Source organism: Mya arenaria, chromosome 3, assembly GCF_026914265.1.
Source record: "Mya arenaria isolate MELC-2E11 chromosome 3, ASM2691426v1".
Classification (NCBI taxonomy): domain Eukaryota; kingdom Metazoa; phylum Mollusca; class Bivalvia; order Myida; family Myidae; genus Mya; species Mya arenaria.
The window spans coordinates 71993732-72008351 of record NC_069124.1 but is presented as its reverse complement, the minus strand read 5'-3'; the positions used below and the strand labels follow the sequence as shown (position 1 = coordinate 72008351).

At 34.7% G+C, this 14620-nt stretch overlaps 1 protein-coding gene across 1 annotated transcript in view; it reads right to left on the bottom strand.

Annotated features, from left to right (window-relative positions):
• LOC128227477 (focadhesin-like) overlaps positions 1-14620 on the bottom strand; it is a 194284-nt gene that overhangs the window by 115456 nt on the left and 64208 nt on the right. The window contains exon 3 of the mRNA XM_052938054.1: positions 6769-6843. Coding sequence (XP_052794014.1) covers positions 6769-6843 — 75 coding nt within the window. The remainder of the gene's footprint in view (positions 1-6768; positions 6844-14620) is intronic.

Here is a 14620-nt window from a genome sequence, read left to right as displayed (position 1 = left end):
CCCAAACACGAAAGTGAACTATATTGCCTATTACTCATACGTACATGCTCTGGATTAAAAATGACCACAAGAGCCATGCCAGTAGAGCATAGGCCCTCTTGGGCCTCTTGTTTTTCAATCAGAAGGAAATTTTGCAATTTTAACATTGTCTCCTTATTTTGACCGGAAGTTTCGCAATCATTCCACGAAACGCGAACAACATACTAAATCTAAAAAAAAAATCACAATAAACACGCTCTAAGTTCACCACGGTTTGATTTAAATAATGAGACATAAACATCATAAACATCGGAACGTTTTTGTATTAAAACATTTCTATATAGCTGCAGAAATTGTAAGAAATAAGGGGTATGACAAAAAGCACTTTCACTTTTGACAGGACGTTGTTATAGTAACGGGTACCTGTTCTGTTTCCCTGCGTATTTCGGACTGGTTTACGTGGTTTGTGCAGTAAAAAGACCGATAATGAATGACAATTGGTACACCAGTTGGTTCTGAGATATGGGTTATAGAACACTAATTTTATTTTTTTCTTAACATTGGAGCAACGTTCGTCGGAAAAAATAAAAATAAAACTACGAAAATGAATTTTATTTTTATTTGGGTTTTGCAATATTTAGGTACGGCGCTCCCGTAAATCTAAAGATATAAAAACTCTGGCCTTAATATCTCAGCAACTACTCATGTATTGCATTGAGACTTTAGACAATGGTACTCAACCACCCAACCTACTTGAATAACCAAGTTAGATAACTATATTTTGCAAATAATGGCCCATTATTATTGGACTTAATTATTGCTTAAAATTTTCCATGTAACCACATTCATGTTAATATCTCAACAAATACATAATGTATTGCATTGAAATCTAATCTAATTTTACAGTGATCCATGTTTCGCCAAAACTTTTCAATCCTTACACTGAACAGCAGCGTAATAGTCGAGCGCACAGTCTCTGTGACAGCTCTTGTTTACTGGAGAAGTAAAACAGGTTGGTTGTTTTTGCTGTCTTTACTTTAAGAATATTTTGATAAAAAGATACTAAGACTTGTCATCATATAATAGACTGTATTATACAACTTGTCAAGGAAATATGTTAGTAAGCTTGACAAAGGCTAACTTATTTACACATTTCCTGAAGTTGTTGAATATGTTTTTTAAAGCTACATCAATGAAAACTTGACATCTGTACTGTATTGAAAACAAACATATATTTATATATGTCGTTCTCGGATGACCCTGACTGGGACCTTTTTGACCTAATTATTTTTTAGAGCTATAGCATTTTAGACAGTTTTGAAAACAATATTTAATGTTGTCTTTTGATGACCTAGATTGTGGCCTTTTGACACACATTTAAATTTGAAGCTTTAGCCATGAAATTAAGACCATTTCTTCGAAATTAAAAATCAAATTGTGCTTGGATAAAGTTGTCCTTTCGACATACTTTCCTATTTTTAAGCTACTTCAATGAAAGCTTTTTAGTACAGTTTTCAAAACAAAAACAATGTTGTGCTTTGATGACATAGAATATGATTTTTTGACATACATTTTATTTTTGAAGCAACAGCAAAGAAATTTAGACCATGTGTGTAACTTTTAAAACGAATATCAATATTGTACTTGGATAACCTTGATAATTACCGTTTGACCATCCTTTCTATTCTAAGGTACTGCAACAAAAGTTCAGTAAGTTTTGCAAAACAATTATCAATGTTGTCCTCAGATCTCCTTTACTGTGACCTGTTGACCCTCTTTCATATGTTTACAGATTGGACAAAATGTACTGCTTAAAAAATAATTATAAATGTTGTGTTTGGCTAACCATGATTGTGACATTTTCACTTACTTTTTTATTTTTGTGGCCTCTGTAATAAAATGTTGCTATGTTTGGAAAACAATTCATCATTGTTGTTCTCGGGTTACTTTAAAGAGACTGTACACCAGATTGGCACCATTTTTTTTCCTGTAACGCAACTCAGGACAATTATTAAATAGAATGTGTTAAGCTTTGAATCATAATTATAGAGAAAGGACCAAAATGTAAAAAAATAGCAGTCCAGTGTTGTATCCACTGCGCTAAGAAGGCTTACTCCAAACAGGTGGTATATTTAAGCTATATACCTAAGGTAGACATACCCAGTAATATTTTTAATGGAAAGATACGAAATAACTGCTTAGCTAAATGAATTGTAAACTATGTGGTACTTCAGTAAGTACGATTCAATGCATTGTACACATAAATACCAAGTTTATGTCAGTTTACGACAAAATAAATTCTTGCAAATTGATCATCTTGAGCACAGTTGCTTCAACTAAGGCCTACGTTTTTTATTTTGAGTACAACATTGAACTTTGGACCATGTGTACTGTTTTAAAAACATCTGTTAATGTAATGCTTCAGTTATCTTGATTGTGTCCTTTTGGAGTATTTGTTAAATTGCAACTGGAATGGAATTTTGACCATGATGTAGTTCTGCAAACAAACATTAACGATGATATTGCCAGGTGACCTTTTCATCAACTTTTCAAAGCTACAGCATTAAGATGAATAATTATGTTTGGAAAATAAATATCAAGCTTTGATATTTGGTTTGAAGCATTGTCTAATTGTGCTCAAATTATGCTCCTATATGCAAGATTAGGTCCCGATGATTTTCTGTGTTTATAAGAGAAAGGACTTAGTTCTATACTTGCAGCAGACCGAACAATGTCACCGTCCATCAGCACTTTCAGTGCTTTGATTAATCATGTTCAGATGATGTCAGATATTTGCATATAAACATGTATCCTCTTAGCAGCAGGGAATAAGTAAATATGACGTAAATTTTAATGACCAATATGAGTTGTTACCTTGACCTTTGAATCTATGACCTCAAAATCCATAGGGGTCATCTACTGGCCACACAAAACCTAAATGTCAAGTTTGAGGGCCATGGGTGCAGGCATTGTCTTATCACTCAGACAAGCTTTTTGCGTTCAAGGTCACTGTGACCTAGACTTTTGACCCAATGACCCCTAACTTCAATAGGGGTTATCTTTTGCTCAGGTCCAAACTCCAATTCAAGTTTGAGGGTCATGGGATCACTTTGACAACAGTTTCGCATCCAAGGTAACTGTGTCCTTGACCTTTGACCTGATAACCCTTAAAATCAAAAGGGGTCATCTTCTGGTCTGGCCCAGCCCTCATGTCAAGTATGATGACAATATTTCCAGGCATTGTTGAGTTAACACTCTGACAAGCTTTGACAACTTTTTCCTGTTAAAGGTCACTGCGACCTTGACCTTTGACCTGATGACCCTAAAGACAGACAGACCAACATGTGCAAACCAATATACCCCATCTTCTTTGAAGGGGGGGAGGGGGGCATAATGATTGTAAAATAAAAAATAAACATTATATAAAACAAGAGGGCCCTGAAGGCCCTGTATCGCTCACCTGATCCAATTCAAGTGTGAAATTAGTGTTTTCAGGGAGAGGGCAATTGTGACAGGGGGTTAGATCCTTTCTAGTGACCCAAGTTTTTTTTAATATCATGGATGATTTTTTTAATATCACTGATGACCGAGTTGCAAACCTTACCTTGCTGTAATAAGTACATTCTGACCAGGTTTCATAAAGATAAAGTAGAAAATATGGCCTCAACAGTGTTTTAACAATGTTTTCTATGATTTGACTTCGTGACCTAGTTTTTGAACTGAGGTTACCCAGTTTCAAACTTGACATAGACTTCATAAACACAAACATTCTGACATAGTTTCATGGTGATCAAAGAGAGAATGTAACCCCTACAGTGTTTACAAAGTTTTTGTATGATTTGACCTAGTGGCCTGGTTTTTGACCTCTGATTACCCAGTTTCAAACTCTACCTTAAAATCATCAAGAATAACATTCTGATCAAGTTCCATGAACATATGGCCATAAATGTGGACTTTAGATTGTTAACATGCTTTTCCTATTATTTGACCTGGTGACCTAGTTTTTTACCACACATGACCCAGATTCGAACTTGGCCTAGAGCTAATCAATATAAACAATCCGACTTAGTTTCATGAACATATGGTCATAAATGTGACCTCTAGAGTGCTAACAAGCTTGTCCTATGATTTGACCTAATGACCTAGTTTTTGACCGCATATGACCCAGATTTAAACTTGACTTAGAGATTATAAACATAAACATTTCGACCAACTTTCATGAAGAAACATTTATAAATGTGACCTCTAGATTGTTAACAAGCTTTTCTTTAATTTTGACTTGGTGACCTAGTTTTTGACCGCACATGACCAAGATTCGACCTTGGCCAAGAGCTAATCAATTTATACATTCTGAACATAAAGTCATAAATGTGACCTCTAGAGTGCTAACATGTTTTTCCTTCAATCTGACCTGGTGACCTAGTTTTTGACCACACATGACCCAGATTCGAACTTGACCTATAGATTATTAATATTAACATTTTGACGAACTTTCATTAAGATACAATTATAAATGTGACCTCTAGAGTGTTAACAAGCTTTTCCCTTAATTTGACCTGGTGACCTAGTTTTTAACCCCAGATGACCCAATATCGAACTCGTCCAAGATTTCATTGAGGGTAACATTCTGACCAAGTTTCATTTAGATTGTGCCCAAATTGTGACCTCTAGAGAGTCAAATTGTTGACGACGGACAACGATGATGACAGATGACTATGACGGACGACGTACACAGGGCGATCACAATAGCTCACCTTGAGCAATTCCTGCTCAGGTGAGCTTAAAACAACAAAATACAAGAGGGCCAAGATGGCCCTAAAATGTTCATCTCACGATTAGACAAAGGGTTCTAAAGCTATTAATCAGACAACATACTGGACGCTTCCGGTCCGTATGCTAAAGTTGAAACAATGAAACGTCATTTGTTTCAAATGTAAGAAATGAACAGTTCCTTGAAAATATATTGAAATCGGGCCAATGGTTTCTGAAGAGAAGATTTTGAAAGTTTTCCATATAGATGTATAGTGAAAATTAGCCCTGCCCCTGGCAGCCATGTTTTTCCATGAATCACAATAAGTTGAAGGAATTTGATATATGGTCACCTAAGGTATATTTATGTGAAATTATTTTAATATCAGGCCAGAGGGTACTGAAGAGAAGATTTTAAACTTTTCCATATAGACATATATATAGTAAAAAGTAGCCCACTGGCGGCCATGTTTTTTCAGAAATCAACATGGGGTGTAGGAATTTGATATCCGGGGTAACTTATAATGGCAACCAGAGTTCTGCATGGAACCACTTTTATTGAAGGAATCTGGAAGAGGATCACCCAAGGATCTTTCCTGTGAAGTGTGGTTGAAATTGTACGGTGGCACAGAGGTGACATCCGCATACACAATTTATATTTTGGCCACAACTTAGTAACTTGAAGCCTGACTACTTAGAAACTTGTGGCCAAAACGTAGTAACTTGTGGCCACAACTTAGTAACTTGAGGCCACAAGCTAGTAACTTGAGGCCACAACTTTATAACTTGAGGCCACAACTAATAACTAGTGGCGACAACTTATTAAATTGTGGCCTCAACTTCAACTTGTGGCTACAACTTAGTTTGGCCAATAAAAACAGCTGTGTCATCTTTGACTCTTTATGGCTTTTACCAGTGATAGTACAGTACTATGGATACCCCGTATATTGGCCTGTACAAACAGGCCTTATTTATTCCTGATCGAAGCAAATGGAAGAAGAAAGAGGATGGAACGCCGTCATACTGGCGAGTCATGGTTATGGACATGGATGATAAACTCGAACCTAACGCTCAATTCAATACCAAAGCACTGTTGTCGCATAATTCCGTTACCAGTCACAAAAAGAACTGTACTCTCTTTGTCTTATTGTCAACAATCTCAGTACTCTGTGCAAAGGACATTATTTGAATTACTAGTATATGACTTTTCTTCAAAACAGTTACAATATTAGCACAAGAAAGGCCTTCCTGAAAGTAATCTGATATAAGATGTTCCCTGTCTTTGTCCATATTATGCACTTTTGCTGGGTACAAATAGCATTTTAGTATCAGGGGTGCTTATTGTGTGACAACCATAAAGCGGCAAAGATTAAATGGCTGCTTTGATTGGCTAAACAAAGTCATGGACACAATTTACTAAGTTGTGGTCAAAAGTTTATAAGTTGTGGCCTCAATTTACTAAGTTGTGGTCACAATTTACTAAGTTGTGGCCTAAACTTACTTAGTTGTGGCCACAATTTACTAAGTTGTGGCCTCAAGTTAATAAGTTGTGGCTTCAAGTTACTTAATTGTGGCCACAATGTAAATTTAGTCTTGCAGATGTCACCTCTGTGCCACCTTAAAATTGTCCCAGTGGTTAAGAAGAATTTTTTTAAGGAAAATGTTGACATCAGACGAACAACGATGGATGACTGACTATCACCCTATCACAATAGCTCACGATGAGGGCTTTGTTCTCATGTGAGCTAACAAGACCTGCAGATTGTCATCTGTTGTTATGCGTCAAAAACAGAATAACTTGACAATAATTAAAGAATTATGGGCCTTGTTATAAATCATGCAGCATATTGTTGCTGTCAGGTGAGTGCCAAGTTTTATTTTGATATCTTGACAGAATTATGCCAACGGTTCAGGTTTATTTCCTTGCAAAATAGACAAGCTAAAAACAAAATAATAGTGCATTTATAGGCGTTACAGCCTCTTAAAACTTCCAAACTTCAAGAAATGGAGAGCGCAACATTTATAGGCTTAACCACAAACCTCTGGCAGGGAGGAGACTAATGGCTTCTCAGTACTCGCTGTCTTCCTTACAGACTCGTAGAGTTTCTCAACAGCCTGAAAGACAAAGAAGCATGCAAAAGTACTATCTTATTAACCCATATTGGACTTGTGTTAATAACATTGGAAACTTCAGGATGATCATATTAATGCTACCATTGCTTGTTGACCTCTGCTATATGCCTGTGTTAAATCTTCAACGAAATAATATTTCATTTATTTATTACGGCAATAATACAATAAAGATTTATGGTGTTAATGGACTTACATATATTCTGTTTGAATAACATTTGTTTGCAACATTTTTTTTTGTTTCTAATGGCTCCAATATAATTTAATTCAAGTGAAATACAATGTCTTGCAAAAAGGTCCATAACTGATTTTGTAGAATTGAGTGTCAAGTATTGGTAGGCGTCTATCATGTAATTTAATAAATATAAATAGTTACTACAGTTTGGGATTATATTGTGAGTTATAATGTTGTACAATAAAGTGGTAAGATACATGGATCAGACTAGTTTTGTCCATAAACATATTTGTAATGTGTCAATGTTTTTTCCCTAGTGTAAATTGACTTATCACATCGGAAATGGAACTCCAAATCTAGCCTCTGACAATTCAACTAAGCACCATGAAATGTTGTTGAAGTGCTAATCTAGCAAACATTGTGATATGTAGGTGTAGGTAAATAACTGGATTAATGTCAATGTGGGGGGATGAGACTTCTTCATATGGCACAAATGATTTTTCTCATTTATTCTCCATTTATTAAGGCCACTTTCTTTAACTTTGGTCAGAGTATTTGTAATTATACGACTGTACCCCCAGCAGAGCTATTAAAAAAGTGTCTTCTTACGGTTGTAAGCAGAACGTGCACGAGAAATTTAAGGCCATGATAATAATCCAATGTTCATCTTTAGGAAAAACATTTCTATTTATAAATCTGTATTTATTTATTTATTAATGCATTTATTTCCTCACCAATATATACAATACACTTATCGTTGTATAAGTCAGATACAGTTACTCGTTTTTTCTTCAAAAGTGTCCTCTTACAACGTAAGAAACCATTTCACTAGGACAAACACCAATTGTATCCTCAGCTTCGTGTTGGACAAAATCGGTGTTCCTCCTAAGCGAAACAGCTTCTTACGACTGTAAGAGGACACTTTTGAAGAAAAACTTGATCTGTATCTATTACATAATCAAGAACAAGAGCGGTCACAGACAGCTATATCCCCCGCCTCATGGGGGCATTTTTTGTAATGAAAGCCAATCAATGGTAAGGGTAGTTTCTCAGGAACATAAGAAATGCGTAAAATTAAGAAAGGGCAATAACTCTTTCAAAAATGGTCAAATCGCAAAAGCCCGACAATATGCGCTGCGTCACTATATAGTCATCAATCTGTGAAAGTTTGGTAGAAATTGCATTAAAAACGTAAGAGGAGTTGCGAAGAAACCAATTTTAAATGTAAAATATACAAAGGGCAATAACTTTTTCAAAAATGATTGAATCGCAAAAACCTGACAATATGCGCTGCGTCACTATATAGTCATCAAACTGTGTAATGACTTAAAGGAAACCTTAACCAAATTGATGCCAATGCTGACACCAACGCTAGGCTGAATAGTACAGTGTGTGTATACCACTTGATAAATTATGTCATAAATTGCTACATTGAAAAGCAACATTTTGCTTTGAATGAAGGCTTTAGACAAAAATAACTTCTTTTTTCCTTCACCATTTTGAATTAAACAGAGGACAACCTATGCTGCTTAAAGAGCCCTGCTTTCTTTTTATAACTGGAGTTTGATTAGGTGATTAGTTTCCTCAAACACTTTGTCAGACCTCTTTCCAAAATAATGTTTTGATAGTGCTCCATCAAGCAGTAGTTTTGTAAAATAGTTTGTCGAAGTGTTATAGAAACTATACTTTCAATCAAACTCTGGTAAAAGACCAAAGGCGGGGCATTGTAAGCTTGTAAATTGCGTTATGTTTCATTTAAGATGGTTACGAAATAGTAGTTATCTTTGTCTAAAGTCTCCTTTGGAAGCAAAATATTGCCTTCAAACATAGCATTTATGACACAATTTATCACTTGGTATACACAAACTTAGGTAGTATAGCTCTCCTTATTCTTCGATAAGTCAAGCTAAATATGGGACTAAAGAAATAATTATCTAATGATACTTCTCCTGTCTGTATGAGTTGATGGCATTTCAAGGACATCCAGGAATTGTTTCCTCTGGTCAAAACATTTGTTTTCCCTCTGCATACCATACAACTCTAGCAGATTCTTCAATTACAAGTTTTATCTGTTGCCAATTATTGATGATGAGAACTGAACTTGAACAATAACAATGATGAATCAGCATCCATGCAACATCAGGCTGCACCTCATGTATTTAACACACAAAAAAATGCAGCTTCCCTAGATAAATGAACAAAAAATAAACGCCTTGAATTTCATAAATTATTAAGTGTTTCTTTGTTTTGTTTTGTTTTCAATCTAAACAAATTGTGTTTGGTATTCATATTACTAATGACAAATCAATGTCAATGAGAGAAAGATATGTAAAAAACAAGAGATGTTTGTCAAACATTATGCCCCCTGAGCGCCAAGTTGCCAGAAATATTTGGACAATTGAATGAAATATGCATGGACTGAAATGACAGCTGATTTGTCATTGGATGCATATGAGGCAGGTCATCTACTGGTCATACCTAATCTTCATGTCAAGTTTGATGACCATAGGTCCGGGAATTGTTGAGTTATCACTCGGACAAGCTTTGGTCTTCCAACAGACCGACCGACATGTGCAAAGCAATTATATAACCCCTCTGCTTCGAAGGGGGGCATAATTAAACTAGATGTTCACTGAAAACTGATACTTCAACTCATGCATTTAGTGACATATAAATTTCTACTGTCTACTATATAAGAAAATAAAATATGGACAATCAGAAAACCTTTTTTCAGCTTACAGTCACACTGACCTTGACCTTTGACCCACTGACCTCAAAATCAATAGGGTTCATCTGCTGGTCATGACCAATAAGCCTACCTAGTATGAGGTCCCTGGGTCAAAGCGTTCTCAAGTTATTGATCGGAAACCGTTTTTCATGTTAAGGTCACACTGACCTTGACCTTTGACCTCAAAATCAATAGGGTTCATCTGCTGGTCATGACCAATACACCTACCAAGTATGAGGTTCCTGGGTCAAAGCGTTCTCAAGTTATTGATCGGAAACCGTTTTTCATGTAAAGGTCACACTGACCTTGACCTTTGACCCACTGACCTCAAAATCAATAGGGTTCATCTGCTGGTCATGACCAATAAGCCTACCTAGTATGAGGTCCCTGGGTCAAAGCGTTCTCAAGTTATTGATCGGAAACCGTTTTTCATGTTAAGGTCACACTGACCTTGACCTTTGACCCACTGACCTCAAAATCAATAGGGTTCATCTGCTGGTCATGACCAATACACCTACCAAGTATGAGGTTCCTGGGTCAAAGCGTTCTCAAGTTATTGATCGGAAACCGTTTTTCATGTAAAGGTCACACTGACCTTGACCTTTGACCCACTGACCTCAAAATCAATAGGGTTCATCTGCTGGTGATGACCAATACACATACCAAGTATGAGGTCCCTCGGTCAAAGCGTTCTCAAGTTATTGATCGGAAACCATTTGGTATTCCGACCGACCGACCGACAGACAGACAGACCGACCGACCGACCGACCGACCGACCGACCGACATGTGCAAAACAATATACCCCACTTTTTTCAAAAGGGGGCATAATAAAATAAACTGTTGTACATAAAACAAGGGCAAATTGAAAATATGCAATGGTTTCTCCTTCTGCACACTGATTCCAGGCCCAAGTATTTATATGTTCATCTTGTCAAGCAACCCTCAATCACTTCCCCCATGCCAGATTTCCACACCAGTCTCCAGTGGGACCGCTACAGGTCATTTCCAGGAACTGAGAATTTTCCTCCACATCACATTCATTCTGCTTTGAATATTTCTCCCTATGAGCTGACTGAAGCCTCTATCTGATGCCCTGGCCTGATAATACCGATCTGCCTATTGTATTTACATGATTTCCAATACCTCTGGTGGTAATAAAGAATAATTGCAATTACTGATAAGATATCACTTTTATTCCTTATCTCTTATATTGGGTATTTGAGTTAAGAATCTGATAGCTAAAAATGGATAATAAATATAGCAAGCTTTATATGAAAATTATATTTCACTGTGGCAAAGCATAACTACAAATGAAACTAATTGTGGCAAAAACATAACTACCAATAAAACCAATTGTGGCAAAACATAACCACAAATGAAACTTATTGTGGCAAAAATGTAACTATTAATAACTAATAAACCAATTGTGGCAAAAACATAACTACAAATGACAAGCCTATTGTGGCAAAAAGGAAAAAACAAATAAAAAAACCAATTGTGGCAAAACATATCTACAAATGAAACTAATTGTGGCAAAAACATAACAATAAATAAAACCATGCAATTATGGCACAAACATAACTTTCAATAAAACCAATTGTGGCAAAACATAACTACAAATGAAGCCTATTGTGGCAAAACATAACTTCAAATAAAACGAATTGTGGAGAACAAATAACTTCAAATAAAACCAATTGTGGCAAAATGTAATTTCAAATAAAACCAACTGTGGCAAAAACATTACTACAGATAAAACCAATTGTGACAAGAACATAACAACAAATAAAACAAATTGTGGCAAAACATATAACTTTAAATAAAACCAATTGTGGCAAACAAATAACTTCAAATGAAACCAATTGTGGCAAAATGTAACTTCAAATAAAACCAACTGTGGCAAAAACATTACTACAGATAAAACCAATTGTGACAAGAACATAACAACAAATAAAACAAATTGTGGCAAAACATATAACTTTAAATAAAACCAATTGTGGCAAACAAATAACTTCAAATGAAACCAAATTGTGGCAAAAAAATCACTTTAAATAGAACCAATTGTGGCTAAAACATAACTATAAATGAAACTTATTGCGACAAAGACAAAACTTAAAATAAATAATTGTGGCAAGAACATAACTACAAATGAAACAATTGGTGGCAAAATTATAACTACAAATGAAACTATTGGTGGCAAAAATATAACTACAAATGAAACTATAATTGTAGCAAAAACACAACTTCAATAAAATAAATTGTGACAAACATATAACTATAAATAAAACCAAATGTGACAAAAGTATAACAACAAATACAACCAATTGTGGTTAAAAATAACTTCAAATAAAACTAAATTGTGGCAAAACAGAACTACAAAAAAAAACAATTGTGGTAAAACAGAACTACAAAGAAAACCAATTGTGGCAAAAAACTATGAACGAAACCAATTGTGGCAAAAACATAACTTCAAATAACACCAATTGTGGCAAAAACATCACTTCAAATAAAACCAATTGTGGCAAAACATAACTTCAAATAAAACCAATTCTGGTCAAAACCTAACTTCAAATAAAACCAATTGTGGCAAAAACATAACTACAAATAAAACCATTTGTGGCAAATATATAACAACAAATAAAACCAATTGTGGCAAAACATACAAAAACAAATAAAACCAATAATGGCAAAACATAACTACAAATGAAACCACTTGTGGCAGAAGTATACAACAAATGATACCAATTGTGGCAAAACATTAGTTGTAACAAATAAAAACAATTGTGGCAAAACATAAATACAAATAAAACCAATTGTGTCAAAAATAAAACCACAAATATAACCAATTGTGGCAACACATAACTACGAATAAAACCAGTTGTGGCAAAATATAACTACAACTGAAACCAATTGGGGCAAACACCAATTGGGGCAAACATAACTTCAAATGAAACCAATTGTTGCAAAAATATAAATACCCCGGTTGAACCTATCGTTGCAAACATACAACTTCAAATAAAACCAATTGTGGTAAACATAACTACAGATAAAACCAGTTGAGGTAAAAACATCAATACTAATTGAACCAATTGTGGCAAAACATATAACTTCAAATGAACCCAATTGTGGCAATAACATAACTACAGATAAAACCAATTGAGGTAAAAACATCAATACTAATTGAACCAATTGTGGCAAACATATAAATTCAAATGAAACCAACTGTGGCAAAACATATAACTTCAAATAAAACCAATTGTGGCAAACATATAACTTCAAATAAAACCAAACCTGGCAAAACATATAACTTCAAATGAAACCAAACGGGCAAAACATTACTAGAAATAAAACCAATTGTGGCAAAAAAAAAATTAAAAAAATTACAACGATTATTAATAGTGACAAACATTTATGCCATCAACATGTATACCATCTTTCAATTATGTTGTAGCCAAAAATGGTTTATTTTTAAAAATATTGACTTATTTATTTAAACAATCTTGATATATCCGCTTCACTGATATAATATTATAAACTTCTAGAAAAGCTGTCAATCAATAAGACGAACTTTATTTAAAAAAATAAACTTCAAAAGATAAATTGTTTTTAATATTCAAAATCTGTTTTCTCAGGTACAAAGTGCTCTGCCATCATTTGAAGCACATTGTGGATTGCTTCAAAATAACACTCTACCTGCCAAAATAATTACCAGGCTGTTTCTTTTCAAAGAGAGCTTATTTGATTTCCATTATGAACAAAAGCCATACTTCATTACTGTTATGTCTGAAGTGAACCATATAACTAAAAACAGATTATCATTAGCTACTTTAATGATAATCTTTAATTGTAATCATCAAACTAACTGAAAAAAGCATCAATTACAATATTTATGTCTTCCTGTCAAACCAATTAAGAAACTGTTCTTTATCTATAATGAGCACCCAAATTACCATTCCCTGAACAATTTCACCTAGATTTTCACCCATTTCAACAGATGACCTTGTTTCCATAGTCCCCCCCTCCTTAACAACACCATACTGAGCCATTTTATTTCTATTCTCAAACTTGTAATAGCAAATGGTCCCGCTTATTTATGATATGGGTTTTTCAAATTTTGCTCAAGAAATTAGTTTGTCCGTTGCATGATGATGGTGACTTCTCAGGCTGGAAAGTCCAGATAACTTGCTCATAAATATACAGACACAGCAAATTGCTTTGAGCTTTTAAGATGGAGCACTTGTTTCTCTGTGAACACCTTTTAGGCCATTACTTTATAGGATAGAAAGGGGACGACAACAGTCCATTAGAAATATGTCACTATGTGGACACCCCAATTTTGACATTTATGCCATAAGAATGCTTGTTTTTGATTAAGATAAATGTTAATGAAAGATCTACTAGAGAGCCATAAATTTCCACTATGACAGAGACCATAACTCTTGTCAAATTGCAGGATATGTCAGGTGAATAACCTAACATGCTGAACAATAGTGGTTTAAGAGTTTCAAGAGTGCTGCTCAAATTGGTTTGGAGATAAGTGTTACCCCGTTATATATAAATGCACATTACAGTGTTACTGACATTTTAATAAACTTTTTCTTCTTTAAACATTGCTTTGAATAAAATGATTATGTGAGTAAAACCCACTGATTTCTTCAAATTCACTGAATTCACCTGCAAGATGGCAAGCATTAGCATCATTTTTTTTGTCCACACAGTCATGTAATAATTCAATAACAATGTTAATTTTCAGCCATAGCTGTTAACCCTCAGTTTGGACCTAACTATGCAGACAAATTACTCTGCAGATTGTAGACCAATCAAATGTTGTATTTAATGCATAATGCTGAAGAAATAAAGG